The 19,120-nt window shown below is 44.8% G+C and overlaps 1 protein-coding gene across 1 annotated transcript; it reads left to right on the top strand.

The window, feature by feature from the left end:
* The first annotated feature begins 12,114 nt into the window (after positions 1-12,114).
* il12a (interleukin 12a) lies at positions 12,115-18,907 on the top strand. Its single transcript, XM_072473482.1, has 6 exons — positions 12,115-12,182; positions 12,337-12,494; positions 12,787-12,888; positions 12,983-13,042; positions 13,131-13,235; positions 17,888-18,907. The coding sequence occupies exons 1-6, from the start codon at positions 12,158-12,160 to the stop codon at positions 18,071-18,073; spliced, it is 636 nt and encodes a 211-aa protein (XP_072329583.1). The 5' UTR covers positions 12,115-12,157; the 3' UTR covers positions 18,074-18,907.
* Positions 18,908-19,120: the final 213 nt, after the last annotated feature.

Here is a 19,120-nt window from a genome sequence, read left to right as displayed (position 1 = left end):
CTTGAAGTAGACCCGGTCGGGTCTCCACGTGGATTTTTCTTTCTTCCATCCCCAGGTAGGTCGGGTTGCTGGGTGGGCCTCTCTGGGTTGGGTCGCTGGGCAGGTCTCTCAGGGTCGAGGTGGGCTGGTTCGTGTCATCGGGGGCCAGGTCGGGAGCTCCCGGGTTTGGGTCGGACGATCCAGGGACTGGCGTCGGTTGTTAGGCCGGGTTGGGAGCTCCGAGGTTCGGGTTGCTCCAAATCGAGGTTGGGGATTCACTTCCAGTTTGGGCCCAATCCACTTCCAGGTCGTGGAGGTCAGGTCGGGTCGGGTCAAAAGGTCTCCACGGGCCTCAGAGGATGTTCAAGCCTGCACGATAAAGTTAAGATAAGATAAAGATAATGCTTAAAACCTTCTCTCCAACAAAGTATTCCATCACTTCTCCAAGGTCCCCACAATGGCATAGCGTTCATTCTAAAGACAAGAGTGATGCTTTTGTTCTCTTCCCCCGTCAATTATTTTTCTTCCCATATTTTCTCTTTCTCTCCTGGCCACTTCCTTTCTTTTCCATTCTTCATTTTTCCTGCCTTTTGAATTTTCCCTCCCTTTCTCTCCATCTCTTTCCTATTCCCCCTTCCGTTCTCTTTTCTTCACTTCCTGCCTATCCACAGAATCCATAGAATTCCTACAATGCAGAAAGAGGCCATTCGGCCCATTGCATCTGGATCAACCCTCTGAAAGGTCCCCCACCGTATCCTCATACGCTGCACATTTCTGGGCAGTAAGGGGCAATTTAGCATGGCTAATCCACCTAACCTGCACATCTATGGACCATGGGAGGAAACCGGAGCACTCGGAGGAAACCTACACAGACATTGGGGGAACGTGCAAACTCCACACAGTCTCCCAAAGCTGGAATTGAACCCGGATCCCCAGCGCTTTGAGGCAGCAGTGCTAACCACTGCACCACCGCACCACCCTGTGATTTTTCTGTTTTCAAATCTTTCTCTCTCTCTGCCCCTTCTCGCTTTCCTTCCCCATCTCTTTCCTCTCTCTCCCCATTACAGTTCTCTCTTCTGTTCCCTTTCCATTTTCTCTTCCCCTTTTCTTTTGCCTCCGCCATCTTCTCCATATCTTATTTCCTATTGTCGTTTTCGTTCTTCTCCTTCCCATTCATCTTGTCTGATCCTTCCCCCTTCGTTTTCACCTTCTGACTCTTTTGCGTTTCATTTTCCCTTCCCTGTGTCATGCCATTTCTCTTTACCTTCTCACTCTCTCATACAGAGAATAAAATTGCTATCATTAAATTTATTTCCTGTCATCATTAATTATCTCTCTGACATCATGCCACTCAGTTGGCGAATCTCTTTCCCTGGCGCTACACTGATACTGGACGTGCACAATTATTCTCAGCATTTACTGGGAGATGAGTTGCGTGTGGAATTCTAGTTCACACCAGAGATTGTCATTGGTGAGAGAATAATGGTGTCAACAAAAGAATGACACCTCCGATGCCTCTAGATTTAGTTTTCCTTTATCAAGAGAGGGTGGGGGAATTAACTTCAACAAGCAACAGGTAAAGGCTGGCTGAGTATTTTCAAAACCTGTTCAGTCCAGGATTAGGTAGATTGGAATGTAGGAACAGAAATAAACTATTCTTCCTCATGTCTGCTCTGCTATTTAATGAGATCATTATTGGTCAGTTTTTAAATTTCATCTACTCACCATTATTTTATAATCCTTAAACACTTACTAAACAAAAGTTCAATGGAAATTTCCTGTTAGCCCCCAGCTTTAACAGTTGTTTGTGGGAGACAGTTCAATATTTCTCCCATCCCACTGGAATGAGAGAGGGTTGGGAACCTAAGCAGAGTGACAAGGCTAAGAGAAAAAAGGAGAGTAATTAAAGAAAGAACGGTAAAATGCAAAAAGGGTAGACAGGGTAATCAAGGGTGAGAGGTAAATAAGTCCACATGACCAAGAAAAGTTAGATGATTAAAAATGGCAAAAAGGCAAGCCGAAAGGCTTTGTATCTTAATACATGAAGCATTTGGAATAAAGTGAGTCCCAAAGGTTGGCAAAAGTGAGTTCCGGGTAAAATAGTCTGCAAAGCACAGGGTGGGATTCTCCATCGGCCAACGCTGAAATCTGGAAAGGTGATTGGGTGGAGAATCAGTTTTGACACCAAAATCGTGATGGGCGCCAGGTTCACAACAAATCGCAATTCTCCGGTGCCTCGCCAACAGCGCCAATGCGTTGCACCCCGCACGTACAGTATACGCCATTGACATATCGTTAGCAGACCTGACACAGTATTCTCTGTGGCCTCCGTGATTCTCTGACTCTACTGGGGGGAATTCCCGATGGCGAGGTCCACTTGTGCTTTCAAATATCGTGAAACATGCGCCATGGCTGCTGAGGGAGAGAAAGAGAATACGGAAAGTGTCCAACATTGCCATAGTGTGCTGACAGTTGTGCCGCTGGCTGGGGGGGGGGGGCTTCTGCCAGGGCCCAGAGGAGTAGCAGGGAGTGGGCAGGAGGTGGGCATGGAACACCATTGCCACAACCTGCAAGGTGGCCATGCAGCTGCGCACGCCACTGGCTGCCCATTGCAAACCTAGTACCACGGGTCGTATGGGTGTCCCCCCAGGCCCCCCCTAGGTGTCCTCTGGCCCCAGCCGACCCATCAACGGGATGGGTGTGCTCCAGCTCAACCAGTGCCATTTTGTTGACTGGGATGATTGTGTGTGGGGAGTGAACTGTGTGTATGTGGCAGCTGCCTGTCGGCCTCCTGTGTGTCAATCACAGACCCAGCGAATCAGGCATCGTTTTTAATTGGAATCGACTGTGTTCCACGTGACGCTGGTGCGAGCCCCTCCACAGTCGCTGAATCGGTCCAGGTGCGGCGCCAGTTTTGCTGTTGTGGAAGTCCACAAATCTTGCCCCAGCGTCAACACTTAGTCTCAGGAGTGGAGAATCCGACCCACTGCCTAACTATTAAGACGACTGTACTGTCTGTGCGGAGTCTGCACGTTCTTCCCGTGTCTGCGTGGGTTTCCTCCAGGTGCTCCAGTTTCCTTTCACATGTCCCGAAAGAAGTGTTTGTTAGATGAATTGAACATTCTGAATTCTCCCTCTGTGAACCCGAACAGGCGCCGTAGTGTAGCGACCAGGGGATTTTCACAGTAACTTCATTACAGTGTTAATGTAAGCCCACTTCTGACAATAATAAAGATTATTAGATTATTAGATCATTATTACACACAATTTTTCATGAAACTATTCCTATGTTTACCTAAACTCTGAGACATCCCTTTTCCCAAAGACATCCAATTTTAAGTAACTTTATGAGCTAAATCCAGCAACCAACTTCCACAACGAGGTTAATGTGGCCACGCCTGGGTTCAGCGAAGGCAGAAAATGGCTGCTCCTCTAAGGAGAGTAAATCTGCAATTTGCTGCAGTTCTGGTGTTAGTTGTCTCTCTCTTTTCCTTAGCTAATGTTCTACAGTTATCCTATTTCTTTTCCTATGATGTTATTCACCCTGTGGAGTTGGTCTTTGGCAGATACATATTAATTTCCTTATCTCTCTCTCCACTTTGAGGTTATCACCATTGTTTTCTGTAGTCACACATGATGTTGAACTTGCATCTCATCATTTCTCCAGTCATCTGCCTCGAATCAACTCCCTGTTTTACTTTTTTTAATATTAATTTTTCCTCTTCTTAACAATTACCCTTTCTTGTACGTCTTTTCCAGGAACTGCAGCACCCAGAGACCTTCTATTAATGTAAGGAACAGTTAAAAAACACAATTTCTTCCTGAATGTTCTTAGTCATTGAAAATAAACAATTTTCTGCGATTAATAGCCTTTCTGACCAACTCTTCTGCTCATTTGGAACCACCAGGACTCCACTCCAGAAGGACAGATAGATCTGGCCCAGGGTGGCTGCTGGTTTTTTTAAAACACATTTTATTACAAACTTGTATCAAAGTAGGTGACAGCAAATAAACACCCCTGGAAACATACTTCCCAACAATCAGCTATACTGGGCGGTATTCTCTCCCCCCCCCCCACATCAGGTGGGAGAATCGCCGGGGCGCCGCGCGAGTCCCGCGACGCCGCCCCGACACCCACACGCGATTCTCTCACCCCCCCCCCCCGAAACCAGCGGTTCGAGAATCGGGCCAGGCCGCTCGGAGAATCGCCGCAAACGGCGAGTGGCGAATCTCTGGGCCGGATGGGCCAGGCGGCCGGCGAAAAAAATGACAGTCCCGCTGATGCCGTTCACCTCTGGTCGCTGCCGGCGGGAACTGTGCGGGAATGCTGGGGGGGGGCAGCCTGTGAGGGGGGGCTCCTTCACCGGGGGGGGGGGGGGGGACCTCCGATTGGGTCTGGCCCGCGATCGGGGCACACAGATCGGCGGGCCGGCCTCTCCCCCCCCCGGACCTACCTCCTTCCGCGGCCGGCCCCAGAACCCCGGCGCCATGTTGTTGAGGGGCCAGTGCGCGTAAGAAGGTCCCCGCGCATACGCAGGATGGCGCGGCCCAACTGCGCATGCGCAGGAATGAACTGCCCCAACTGCGCATACGCGGGTTGGAGCGGGGCGCCCAAGTGGCGCCGCGTAAGGAGGCTGGAGCGGCGTGAACCGTTCCAGCGCCGTGCTGGCCCCCTCTGGTCGGAATAGGTCGTGCCCGGGCCCAGTTCGCGCCATCGTGAAATGCGACGGCGTTCACGACGGCGCGGGAACTTAGTCCCGGGAGCGGAGAATCCCGCCCACAGTTTGTACAAATTTTTCTTCTTTTTCACCTCCTCCTCCACTATCTTGTCTAAGACTGCAAACACTCCCGCTCAGAATCTTCCCAATTTTTCGCAACCCCAAAACATGTGCACGTGATTCGCTGTCCTCCGCCCACACCTCTCACACTCATCTGCTACCCCCTGAAAGAACCCACTCATTCTCACCGGAGTCATATGCACCCTGTGCACCACCTTAAACTGTATCAGGCTCATCCTTGCACAAGACGAGGTCCCATTTACCCTTCGCAGTGCCTCACTCCATACTCCTCAATTGATCTCCATTCCCAACTCGCTTCCAATTTCTCCTTGATCTTCACCACCCGCTCCCCTCCCTGCTCCCCCAGCCACTTGTATATATCTCCAATTCTTCCTTCCCCTTCCACATCGTTCCAGCAGGTGTATCCAAGCAATCTAGGGATCCCATTCCAAACCTTTTGTGCAAAGTCCCTAACCTGTAGATATCTGAACTCACTACCCCTCGGCAGCTCTATCCTCTCCCTGACCTCCTCCAGACTGGCAAACCCTTACTCCAAATACAAATCCCTCACCTTGATGAGACCCACTTCCCTCCACCTCCTGTATACACTATCCATCCCCCCGGCTCAAACCCATGATTCTCACACAGCAGCGTTAGCACCGACATCCCTTCCATCCTAAAATGCCTCCTCAACTGATTCCATATCTTCACCGTGGACTGCACCACTGGGCTCCCTGAATACCTACTCGGAACCATTGGCAGTGCTGCTGTCACCATAGCCCTCAAACTAGACCCATTACAAGATTCCTCCTCCATCCTAATCCACTCTACCCCTTCTCCTTCCCGCCACCGCCGCACCTTGTCCACATTCGCCGCCCAATAATAATGAAGCAAGTTCAGAAACGCCAACCCCCCTGCTAGGGTGGCTGCTGTTGAATCATATTTGTAAATGGTTGAACCTGCCATTGCTGTGTAACACCAAATCCCTGGGTCCAGATCCCAGCAATACACCAGAGTGGACTCCCAGCATTTCCAGGCAAGCATGTTAAAGTCTATTAGTTGCAAGGTCATAGGAGCTGTTATTAAGACAGTTTTCACATATCAGGAGGTTCCAAAATACCTCAAGATAATTTAAATACTTTCTAAGCGTAGTCACTGCTGTTCTGTGTGGAAAACATGGCAGCCTATTTAGAGTCACCATGCTCCTACAAACAGCATACGCGAATAATGAATCATTCTGTTCATAGTGGTATTGGTTCAGGTATGGAGGTTAGCCAGGAATTTGGAATAATGCCAGCTCTTTTGTGAGGAAGTATCTCGGATCTGTTTACATCTACCCATACAGCCAGATAGAGCCTCAGTTTAACATGTCATCTTTCCAACAATGTTGTCCCCCTTTGGTGCTTTATTGAAGTATCACCCCTAGATTATTAGAAGTGTCCCAGAATAACGCTTAAATGCACATATTTCTGACTCAGGCACATATACTACCACCTAACTTAAACGGACGCAGATGGCAGTCAGCGGGATTCGCCATTCCTGAGACTGGGGACGCTGGGGCAGGATTCGTGAACTTCCACGACAGTAAAACTGGCGCCACACCTGGACCGATTCAGCGACCATGGAGGAGCTAGTACAGGTACCACTTGGAACACAATGAGAAATGGTGCAGGGTTCGTCGGGTCCGTGGTTGACACTCAGGATGCTGAGAAGCTGCAGCCACATATACACACTTCACTCCCCACACACACTTATCCCAGCCAACAAGATGGCACTGGGTATGCAGGAGTGCACCCATCCTGCTGATGGGCTGGCTGGGGCCAGAGAGCACAGCACCGAGGGGATGCCCTGGGGGGGATACTCATATGACCGAGGCGCTAAGTTCACAGTGGGCAGTAAGGGCATGCGCAGCTGCATGGCTGCCTTGCAGGCGGCGGCAATGGTGTTCCGTGCCCATCCACCCCGACCCCACAGTCAACTTCCTGGCCACCCCCCGCTACTCACCACGGCCCTGGTAGAAGCCCTCTGACCAGCGGCACGACTGCCAGCTAACCTTGGAGATGTTGGACACTTTCTGTATGCTCTCTCTGCCCCTCAGCAGCCACGGCGCCTGTTTCACGATTTTTGAAAGCACAAGTGAACCTCGCCTTCAGGAATTCGCCCCAGTGGAGGCGGAGAATTGCGGAGATCCTGGAGAATATCGGGTCAGGTCTGCTATTGATGTGCCAACAACATTTACTGTACATACGTTCTGGAACACATTGACACTGCTGTCGGGGCACCGGAGAATTGTGATTTGGCGTGAAACCGGCACCCACCACAATTTCAGAGTCCAAACTGATTCTCCGCCCAATCGCTTTTCCCGATTCTGGTGTCAGCGACGGAGAGTCCCGCCCATTAACTTTAAGGAAATCCCACGATGTTAAAAACAAGGGTGGCACTGAAACAAGAGGTGGCGATTTTCGGGGTGTCAGAAGACCCGGGAATCCAGGAGGAGAAAGGGGAAGACGCTCTAGCCTTTGCTTCCCTGGCAGCCCGGAGACGGATACTATCAACTTCTTCGTGGAAAATTAATTGTCAGTAGAAGCGGGGTGAGGGTTAGTTTAGCTTAGAGTAGGGGGTTAATAAAGGTGGGACCTGGAAGGAAGGGAGACGGCTTTTGCACTATGTTTATAGTTTCATGTACATTGTTTATTTTGTTGTTGTTACAATACCAAAATTACCTCAATAAAATGTTTATTAAAAAAAACTTTAAGAAAATCTAAAATGAGAGCAATTTTAGGAACACAAACTGAGTTATTAAGAGACAATTTTAAAATTGTTAAAAGTGAACAGGAACTAGACAAAATAACAACAACTTGTGTTTGTATAGTGTCATTAACATAATAAAGCATGCCATAGTGCCTCACTTGAGCATTATTAAACAAAACACCAAGTATATCAGGACATATTAGAGCAGGTCATCAACAGCTCAGTTAAGGAGGTAAATTTTAAGGAGCATCTTAAAGGAGATGTGAAGCAACGCTATTTAAGAAGGGAATTCCAGAAATCCGTCTAGTCGCCTGAAGTCACAGCCCCCAACATTGGAGCAATTAAAATCAAGATGCTCAAGAGGTCAGTATTATAGCAGTGAAGATATTTTAAAGGGTTATGAGGTAGCAAAGCTTTGAATGACCTCATGTATGTGCAGGACAGAAAGTGGGGGGCCAGCTGGGAGTGCATTAGAATGTTAATGTATACAGATGTTTTAGCCTTCATCTCGTTGATTGCTCTCAGGCAGGTCTTGTTCGGGTGGAGGTCAGCTTCTCCACCCAGTGTCTTGGCGTGGCTGGGGGACCTGTTGGAGTTTCTGTCCTTAGAAAAGGTGAAATTTTCTCTGAGATGGGGTAGATGATGGGTTGTTCGTTCATTTTACATTTTGGAGGCCTGTCGAAGGGTAGGGGAGGTGCACTAGGGAGTGGGGTGGTGATGGGGGGAGGGCGTTGGGTACTGTTGGTGTAGGAATGTTAAAATGTGGAATAAAAATATATTTTAAAAGAGCATTGGCAAGTCTAGATTAACAAAGCACTGATGAGGGTTTCATCAGTAGCTGGGCAGAGGCTGGGACAAAGCTGGATAATGTTATTGATATGGAAATAGTCTGAGCGATGACTTGGCTATGTGGTTGGAATCGCATCTCGGGGGGTCAAATATGAACTATAGTTGCGACTGTCTGGTTTGACCTCAGACACTTTCCAAGGAGTCAGAGGCTGGCTTAGTTTAGGATACCGATTGGTGTGTAGGATAGAGGCACCTTGATGCGTATGTCCACAGATCCTTAAAGGTAGCAGGACAGGTCAACAAGGTGGTTAAGATAGTATATGGCATGTCTTTCTTCATTAGCCAAGGCTAGAATATAAGAACAGTAAGGTTATTCTAGAACTATATAGAGCACTAGCTAGAGCAGGCATTGTCAAACTCGGGGGCGCGACCCGCGGGTGGGTCGCGGGCGGGTGTCGGGAGGGTCGTGGAACCGTCCGTTGCGGCACTCCTGATCGCGTAAATCCGCACGCAACAGCCGCAGCAGCCAGCTTTTAATAATTCCAGCTGCGAGTGGCCTTCAAAATGGTCCGGAAGAGATTTTTTAAAATCGCCCGCACTGCGCATGCCTGCCCGACCGATGATCGAGCACGCAGGCGCAGTACAGCCACATTTTTTTAATATGGTCGCAACTGGTTTTTGTTCCAAGTTCGGGGGGCCAAAGGGACCAAAGGGACCCAAAACCATTTTCTCCATTTTTGTCAGCAACAAACAAGATAAGAGAAAATGGTGGGTCGCGCAGGTCAGCTGGCGTGGGTCGCGAAGGTCGGCCGGGTTGGGTCCTGAAGGTTGGCCGGTTGGTAAAAATGGGTCCCCGGAAAAAGACTTGGAAAAACACTGAGCTAGAGCACAGCTTGAATACGGTGCACAGTTCTGCTCACCATATTAGAGGAACAATGTGATTGCACTGGAGTGTTTGCAGAGGAGATTTACTAGGATGTTGCAGGACTGGAAATTTTTAGCGATGAGAAACAATTAAATTTAAAGTTTTCCTTTGAACAGAGGAGGCTAAGTGGTGGCACAATTGACGCATATAAAATTACGAAGGGACTAGATAGAATAAATAGGGAGGAGCTATTCACCTTAGCAGAGGGATCAAAAACCAGGGCACATTGATTTAAGGTAGTTGGTAGAACAATGAAAGGGAAGATGATTAATACTTTTTTCAGTCAGAGGGTGGCAGGGAATTGGAAGCATGAAAGAGGCAGAAATTCTCACCAGGTTTAAAAATACTTCGATGCCTACTTGAAAATCGGTCACCTGCGAGGCTACAGACCTAGTGTAGGAAGGTGGGATTATGCTGAGTAAATCTTGGATGGCCTGCATGAAAGTGATGGACTGAATGGCCTCCTCCATAAATGTTCTATGATTTCTATCAAGTGGAGTTTGTGGTAGAGACCAATGACAATGGCTTTAGTCTGCCCAATATTTAATTGGAGGAGATTTCTGCTCATCCAGGAATGTCAAAGGCAATTTAATTCATTCAATAACAATCAAATTAGAAGCATGCAGTAAAAATTACTGAAAGGAAAATAGAAAATGTGAATCAGGCAGAATCTACCAATGGTGTAAGTTGGTGCTTTTGAACTTTTCCTCAGAGGAAATGACTCACAGCCAAAATGTCAACTTGTCTTCTGCCTGATTACTTAGTACTTTTCAAAATGATTGCTTTGGTTTCAGGTTTCAAGCATCTTTAGGACAATATTATGTCAGGAATGTGGGACATTAACGAGATTGATAATAAACTTGAGATGAAAATAAAACAACAGAAAAGTAACAAGATTAGCAAGTCTAGAGACATTTGAGGTACGAATGGCCATATTAGAAACATTGTTCACGAGTGATCAGTGGGGCTATACAAATGATAACTCCCAACGGCAAGGATTTTGAGTGAGGTAGACAGCAGAATCTACAAGGGGACTATCAAAGAGATTGAATAATATAAATGCGAGCTTCCCCATTGGGGAAGGAGGCTAGTTCACCATCGAACAGCCAGATAGGCTACTTCCAACTATGATACAAGCCAAGGTGGCCTGTTCCAGGTTACATTTAGAGCCACGGCAGATTGCCCATATTCTCTTCTAAAAGATGCAGTTTTGAGCCTTTGCTGAACCAGGAAGAGATGTTTTCCCAGACTTGGTAAATTAGGCGGTATTGTGTGGTAACTACTAACTGGATTTGACCTATAGCATTACTAAAATTGGATGTTGTTTGGGTGTCTCAAATGGGTTCGGGCAACATGGGTATATTTTGGCAACAAAAGGTAACTTCAGATAACACAGTGTTTAGTTATTCATATACGTAAGTGTCATAGTGTATATTAGTCTTTTGTCATGTGTTTTTCTTCTCTTTAAGTTTAATAAATCTTCTTTATTAATTGTTTACACAACTGGACTGATTGCTCACTGGGTTGTAAATAGTTCCTCGCATTATTCCAAACAAAAATACACCGTTAAGAACCAATGTTTCACGTTATCCTTTGGGGATTTGACATACTCTTGCAGGTAACGTCAGTGGGGTTCTTAGCAACTGTCCTGTTTGTTTGGGGATAAAAATGACTTGCCATTATTAACATCGGACCAATACTTTACAGATTATTATGACATTCCTCCGTCATGAGACAGTGGAAGTTATGTGGCCGCAAATAACTAGTGCTATTTTATACCATCTTTTTCTGGCCAAAGTTGATACATTCTCCAGTCTACAGCTGGTAAATGATGGCTTGAGGTACAATGGACATAAAGGGTTGTAAAAGCCTCTGCCAAAGTAGTAGATAACCTGCTAAGTAACTTCTAGGTTGGTTTACAAATGCAAACGTTCACATCAGGAAAAAAAACACACCGCGTTTTACCGAAAATTGGGTCTTAAGAAGGAAAATGTATCTTATTCAGCCCATGTGATTTAAAAGGAAGAGCATCTCCAGAATGGAGAAGATTTGTTTTTTAGAAACCTGCACACATTCTTGTAAAGAGTCGGGTTTCTTTACACTATCTGCCCGATGAGCATTGGAAATCTGGTTTTGTTTTATGGTTCTTTGAAAATCCACAAAGGGAACTCAAAAGACCGTTAAACGAAAAGTGCCGTTTCCCCATTGGCGAGCAGTTTTAACTTTACTGGGAAACCTGCGTTTGGGGAGATTCGTTCACGACTCTCGATGAAACCTTACTGACTGATGTAGACGAAAATTTAGAAATAAGCAATTTGTAAACATCTTTTCCAAGAGAAAAATAGGTCACATTGTGTCTTCTGCTGCGTATGTCGGGGTGGGGGCTGTGAAATCCCAGTTGGTGGTTTTACCACAGGGGCAAGATTCCCCCCCCCCCGCCTTCTGCCATCGAAACTCGGCGGGTCTGGGGGTGGATTGCTTTTCTCCCTCTGCGAGATGGTACAAGGAAAATACAAGGAAGACATGGACGGGGCAAAAATAAGTAAATAAATAAACAGAAATCGGGAGAAAAAAGTGAAGACGGAGGAGGGAAAGTTGAAGAAACAACAAACTGCCAATAACATAAAATAAAGTAAGACTTGGTAGTTCATGACAGAGGAAATGAACGAAAGCGAAAAACACACAGAAATCAACCAAGTGAAACGTAACAAAAGCACAACAAGGCGTGGTTTCGCTCTCCAGCTCATACTCACACACACACAGGATTGTTTTGGGTGCATGCCCCAGATTGTTGCACGTTTGGAAAGTGACTGGGAGTGGGTGGGGGGGAAGCACTGTATATATTCACATGCAGCACCACATCTGTTCGCAGACGCACAGCATACGGTGCAGCTGAAGAAGCTAACTTCCAGTCGGGCACTTTTAATTGGACAAGATGATGCTCTCACTCGAAGCTGTTGGTAAGTTTGGAATGATCTGTTTTATTTAAGTTTTCAAAACAAAATCAAACTCGATGTCATCTCCACTTATGTCAAAGTGGGAGGGGGCAGCTCCTTAGGGCGCTCATGTGCCACCTATCAGACCTTTTAGAAGTTTACTTTATGCCATTTGCAGCTTGGACGCCAAGACTGTGGAATGTTGTCGTCTTCTTAACGATTTCCCTTCACCTCTCCTCTGGGACCCCGACTGAGAAGCATCAGAAAGTCGATGTAAGATACTGCCTGAATATTTCAAAGGACCTGCTCAACGAGGTGAAGGAGAGTTTGAGACATGTGAGTACCCCCGGCGTGTTGTCCACCGTGCAATCCGGACGAATTGGGAGAAAAGAATCAATTTCTTTCTAAATCGAAGAATGCCGGCAGGGCTGGGTGACTAACTGGTCGTTTATTGCTGTTCTTTGTTGATTTCCTTACCCTGCAGTATAATGTTTATTGTTTAATGTTTATCTGTAATTCGTTAACTACAACTGGGGCATAATGTAAGATGTTTTGTATACATTGGCTGGCGGTCTGCATTCTATTTTTTCCATGATGCTATTATTATTATTGGCTGTTCTTTTCTTAGCCCGATGTGACTGGAGGGTTTAACTGCACCGACAATGTGATTGTTTTGGAGGACTTCACCCAGAATCACACCAGCACAGTCTGGACCTGTTCCCCAGTCCAGGTGAGCAAAAAGTCCGCCTCTGGCACATTGGAGAACAATTCTGTCGTAATGCATTTCCAACTGATTGCTGATGTAAATATCTGTGAATCTGTAGGAATCCGGTAGATGCGAGAAAAGTGGGGATTCTCATGGATGCCGTTTCTCACCCGAACAGGTTTGTGACTGCAAATGTTTCACCCAGTACTCAGTTAACCGCGGCCGTCAAATTGAATCCAACATTTTCAATGTTCTTGTACCCACAGTGCTATCAAAACATTACTGCCGATCTACAGATCTACCAAGCCATGTTGCAGGATTTCATTCGTATCACCGGAAAGGTGTGCAAGCACATCCAAGACCTCCTCAAGGTAAACTGAACCTCTCGCTAAAGCTAACGTTTAATTCGTTTCCAATACGGATAAGGTTCAAGGCGGGCCAATGGTATGCCAAAGAGAATTCCTGCCCTTGTGTTCTATCAGGAATTGGGCAGTTTGCACTTCACACCAAAATGTGTGAAATGAAAACATGAAAGTATAAACTTCCAGTCAGAGATAGGCTGTCTGAGTCAACATTACAAGGTGTAATAAACCCTCCCCAGAGCTTTCTGCCCCATTTACAACATGCACGCCCCCCTCCTTATTCCATCTGTCAGTTCTACCTCCTGCTTCATCGACCCCGTTCCCCTCAAACCGATCACTTAACTTTCCTTCCTGGCTCACTTTACCCAATGTGGTAAAGAGTTCCCTTTATTTAGCCACTTTCCAAATTGCCACAATCACATTGCCCTCTTTCAAATAAACCGTGCTCAACTCTCAAGCGTGTCATCCTATCTCCAACTTCACTTTCCTTTGGAAGGTTGTGGAATGTATTCTCACCTTCAAAATCTGTGCTCGCCCTCCCACAACTTGCTGCCGCTCTCGTGGCTTTGAAATGACCAAAGTCATGAATCACATTCTCCTTTGTTCTATCTGTAACTCCAATATCTCCCTGTTGTCCTTCATTTATTTCCACTCTTATCTATTTCATCATAGTTGGGCATTCTTATGTCATTAATGTCTACCTCATTTACATGTCGCCCTTTCATTCAAAGACATGGATCAGCTTCCACAGGGTTGTTGATGACTTTGGCACAACCTTAGGTAGTTCATCTCTTCATTTCTCCATCTCCACTGACTGTGCTATCAAACAGTTTATCTGTCATACAAACCTGAAATAACTGTAACTTCCTCCAACTAAATGTTAGGAAGACCAAAATAAGACCTCACCCTACCTCGTAACCACCACCAACCTTATAATCCCCCTTCTAATATCCACTGTTCACTTAGAAACATAGAATTATAGAATTTACAGTGCAGAAGGAGGCCATTTGGCCCATCGAGTCAGCACCAGCCCTTGGAAAGAGCACCCTACCCAAGCCGATACCTCCATCCTATCCCCACACCTCTACCCTATCCCCATAACCCCACCTAACCTTTTTTGGACACTAAGGGCAATTTAGCATAGCCAATCCACCTAACCTGCACATCTTTGGACTGTGGGAGGAAAGTGGAGCATCCGGAGGAAACCCACGCAAACCTGGGGAGAAGGTGCAGACTCCGCACAGACAGTGACCCAAGCCAGGAATTGAACCTGGGACCCTGGAGCTGTGAAGCAACTGTGCTAACCACTGTGCTACGGTGCTGCCCACTTGACTCTGACCTCTTGTGCATTCCACTTCTTCCCTTCACCCCAACATTTCTAGACCTGGCTCCAACCATCTAGATTCCACCACCTGGAATTCTTCCCTGAACTGTATCACCTCTGCATTCCCCTCCTTCAACACATCTTTTTGACCATGTTTTTGTGCACTGCTGTCAATCACTCCCTCTTTGGTTCGATGTTCATTTTCTTTCTATCTCCGTGAAACACCTCAGAACATTTTTCATGTTATAGGGATTGTATAAATATAATCAGTTGTTGGTTGCTGCAGTTCAGGTTTCAGCCAGGCAGTATCCTGTTTACAATGGCTGACTGAGACTCAATTTCTGCTGCCCACTGTTCCTCTTCCAGCTGTTAGAAGATGTAAATGCTTAGTCATTATGGGCTCCAATGTAGACATTGGTGGCTGCATTGTGCAAACATTGCAATAAATTCCAGTTACATTTTAACGTTTCCTGCAACTCCAAAGAACTCCCAGAAAAGTCATGTGCCCAGTTTGTCATTGTATAATAATATCACTGTCAGTGATTCAAAGTCCAGCCTCCAGATTTGCACCACAACTTTAATGCTAGTGTTATGAACTTCAGATCTGCTTTCAATACCCTCTTAGGTTCAGTGACACTGGTCACTCCCTGTGTTTTACATTCAGGAGTTCTCCCTTACTGTGCACTAATGCAGTAGTGTGGCAAGAGATTATTTTCACAAAATAATAAATTTGCAAAAGTGCATTACATAACAGTTCAAATCTGACATTTCTCGAAGTGCAATGCAGTTCAATTTCTTTCACTATACTATGCGGCACGTTAAGTGCAGTGAAACACCTCAATTACAAATTATATTCGTTTTATATTCCTTGCGATCTTTCACACGTGCCCTCATTCAACCTTTCACTTGGAAGACTAAAAACTCTTCAACGAAATGACATTCGATGTAAATCGTTAAACTGCTTTACTTTACAAGCAGCAATTGAAGAGTCAAACGAACAGTTATAAACAAAACTCGCTTTACTGAACTGCAAAGTTCCCCTCAGAGATAAGCAAAACAAAAGAGGCAGCTTTCTCCTGGTTAATACCCCGGCCTTTATGCAGTCTTAAGTAGTCAGATAGGGACAGGCTTATTTGGCAAAAGACCTGAAATAAATTACCAGGGCTATTCTTGCCTTTCCCTCTGTTGGTCATGCTCACGTGTGGGTGTTAATGTCAGCATGAAAGAAGAAAAAGGACTAATTATTGTAAATACACATTTTCAATTGTTGGTTTTTTTTTTAAATTTAGAGTATCCAATTATTTTTTCTCCAATTAAGGGGCAATTTAGCGTGGCTAGTCCACCTAACCTGCACATCTTTGGATTGTGGGGGTGAAACCCATACAGACATGGGGAGAATTTGCAAACTCCACACGGATAGTGGCCCAGGGCCAGGATTCGAACCCTGGTCCTCAGCAACATAATCCCAGTGCTAACCACTGTGCCACATGCCGCCCTACAATTGTTATTAATGGTTGCTCTTAGTCCCAGCAGTTTCAGCCTACACTGGAAAAGATCACTGCAAACCTGTATATAAATCACCCCCAAATCCCTTTATGGAGAAATTATCAAAAACTCCCAAAATGTGGCACCTCTATGAATTAGAATCAGATTCACCTGCATGTTGAAGTTATATGACCGTAATCTTCAGGGATTCTCTCGAATGACCTCTGCAAGATTAGCCAGAGATCGTCACAAGTCCCAGATAAACCATGTAGATGGGATTTCCATCAACCTTCCGCCAAAGTTATGTCAGCCGATCCAGAAAACTCCCAAGGAGTTCCCGGTTCTAATGTAAGAGCATGCACTGGAAGAAATGCAACCAACTCCTGGTGGTGATTTCACAGACCTCTAGCAGGGCTGTCATGTCATGACCCCATGAATTACATAAGCAATGTTCTTCCATCTTTCCCTAAAGAGTCCAGTATTTTTACAGCAAACTATTACTTTGATCAACTCCACTTTGTTTCACATTTCTGAAACTTTACTCTGTCACTTTACTTTTTGCGCCCGAAAGGCACCTTTCACAGTGCAACACCTTCACACTCGCAGGTGAACAGTGTAACTCTGGTACGTTCGACTGTGCAGGGTTCAAACAAAAATTGATGACTCAGATGTCAGTCTTCATCAGGACCCAGGAGACTTTCATCTTTCACACATTCAGTTTCTGTTTAATTTGTGTGTTGCATTTATTACCACCCCATCCAATCCCATTTTACTGTGTTTTTACTTCATTCATGGGATGTGAGCATCACTGGCAAAGTCAGCATTTCCTGCACTTAATTACCCTTGAGAAAGTGGTGCTTAGCCAGCGTCTTGAACCTCATGTAGGTTCATCCACATTGCTGTTTGGGAGGCAGTTCCAGCATTTGGATCCAGCAACAGCACTGGAGTAGCAATATATTTCAATGTCAGGCTGCCATATATCTTGCAGTGGGTGTTATTCCTATGCATCTGTTCCCCTTCCTTGTACGTCTCTGGCTTTGGGGGCCTAAGACTAGAAAATGCACTGCCATGCACTGTTGGTTGTGCATCAATTTATCCAAGTTTGTATTTTTTTCTAATTGTTCTGCAATTGCTCTTTCACCTCTTTTCATTTCTTTATATTTTCCATTTCACTTTTCTGTTGCCTATTTTCTTTGAAATTCCTTCTATTTTATAACTTTTTGTTATAGCCACTCTTGGATAAGTTTGTACCCATTATATAACTTGTTAAGTTCAGTTTAATTAAAGTTAAAAAAAAGAATTTGAAATCCTGCATACCTTATTCTGCATTGGGGGGGGGGGGGGGGGGAGGGGGGGGGGGCAGTGGCTTGGTGGTATTGTCACTAGCCTAGTAAACCAGAGACCCAGGGTGATACTCTGGGATCCCAGATTTGAATCCCACTATAGCAAATGGTGAAATTTGAATTCAATAAAAATCTGGAAAACCCATTTGGTTCATAACGTCCTTCAGGGAAGGAAATCTGTCGTCCTTACCCGGCCTGGCCTACATGTGACTCCCAACCCACACAGCAATGCAGTTGACTCTTAACTGCCCCCCCCCCCCTTCTGAAATGGCCTAGAAAGCCAGTTCAAGGGAAATTAGGGATGGACACAAATGCTGGCCCAGCAAGTGACGCCCACATCCCAAGGACGAATAAAAAAAATTGAATTTAACTGCCCACCTATTTGAATTACTAACAACAAAACCTTCTAAGCTGTTATTCAGTTTTGATTTAATTTCAGTTTAAATGATTAATATCTAAAGCTTATAATGCAAAATCCCAATTGTAGTTCTTTGTGCTTTCATTCATAGGCTCTTAATTCTGATTCAACCTATGAAGAAGCATACGTTGATGGTGGCTCAACAACAGAAGACGAGGAAATACACACCATTGAATTCCCCCAGAGGATGGTTTTGTGCAACATATTGCAGGCTTTCAAGCTGCGTACCATCACAATCAACAGAGTAATGAACTATCTGAATGAAACCCAACTCTAACTGTGCAAAATCAAAATATTCTCCACACAGTTGAGATGTTTGTGATGCCTCAGCGTTGCATTTTTTTTGAATATTTATATGAAATATGCTAACACAACACTCCTCTCAGAACAACTTATTTATTTAAATATTTATTTATTATTTAACTCTCTTTATCTGGGGCAAAGTTTTATAACTTATCAGGAAGCTGGGATTATAAAGTTCAATCGCATATTAGGAAAAATCCATTTTAAATTTTTGTAACTGAATCTATAGCTATTTTGTGAAATAAATTTATATTTTTCTGATTATTTTTCTTTAAAACGTTCTGTGCTGAATCTGTAAAGAAATATTTATTAAAATATACTAAGCGTAAGTAAATTGCCGATGGTGGCATAGCCCATCGTCAGTTGATAGATGGAATTTTCTTTTATATACATAATGGAGATAAAAGAAATTTACTTTATAAAGCCATGCCAAGCAGCTATGTTATGAGAGTGGACATTGCAAAGTTGAATGGGAAATAATAACATAGAAATGCTATGAACAAATTGTGCAAGGTCGGTGCGCAGGAAGATGTACCCAATGCAAGATGTTTAATAACACATAGCTCTGTTCATAAATGAAAAGTATTTTGGCATTTTTTATCCATTTCTATCTTGTAGATAAATACTATAGTTATTTTTTTATGTAAAGAAAATGTTCGTTGCAAGATTTGTTAGAGCTAAATGGAAATGCAGCAATTAAAACCACTATCAATTTAAAATAGCCGAAGGCATATAATCGTTTTGGGTCTTTTACAATGTATTCAGAAATACTATATGATTTTGAACCATGTGATTATCAGAATAAAAACAGTACATAAAACCTATTCAGCATGAGTTAATGCATTAAGTCAAGCAACCTTTCATATTATTTCAAACAATGCATCTCTAATCAAGCAGTTGGAGCAAATTGTGAGTTCGCAATACAGTCAAGTGCTTTTCAGATAATGCTGTAAATGACATAATCCTTCAGGAATTTCAGGAAATCTCAAAGAACTACTTACGCATACGATCACTTTGATTT

The sequence above is a fragment of the Scyliorhinus torazame genome, chromosome 14, assembly GCF_047496885.1.
Source record: "Scyliorhinus torazame isolate Kashiwa2021f chromosome 14, sScyTor2.1, whole genome shotgun sequence".
Classification (NCBI taxonomy): domain Eukaryota; kingdom Metazoa; phylum Chordata; class Chondrichthyes; order Carcharhiniformes; family Scyliorhinidae; genus Scyliorhinus; species Scyliorhinus torazame.
Note: the sequence above shows the minus strand (reverse complement) of the source record. Positions and strands in the feature narration are given on the sequence as shown.

What these genes read in the sequence shown, in the direction of transcription:
- il12a (XM_072473482.1), top strand. Translation starts at nt 12,158, where the DNA reads ATGATGCTCTCACTCGAAGCTGTTG. An exon ending in GGACCTGTTCCCCAGTCCAG is followed by an intron (nt 12,889 to 12,982) that starts GTGAGCAAAAAG and finishes GTGAATCTGTAG; the next exon opens with GAATCCGGTAGATGCGAGAA. An exon ending in ACATCCAAGACCTCCTCAAG is followed by an intron (nt 13,236 to 17,887) that starts GTAAACTGAACC and finishes TTTCATTCATAG; the next exon opens with GCTCTTAATTCTGATTCAAC.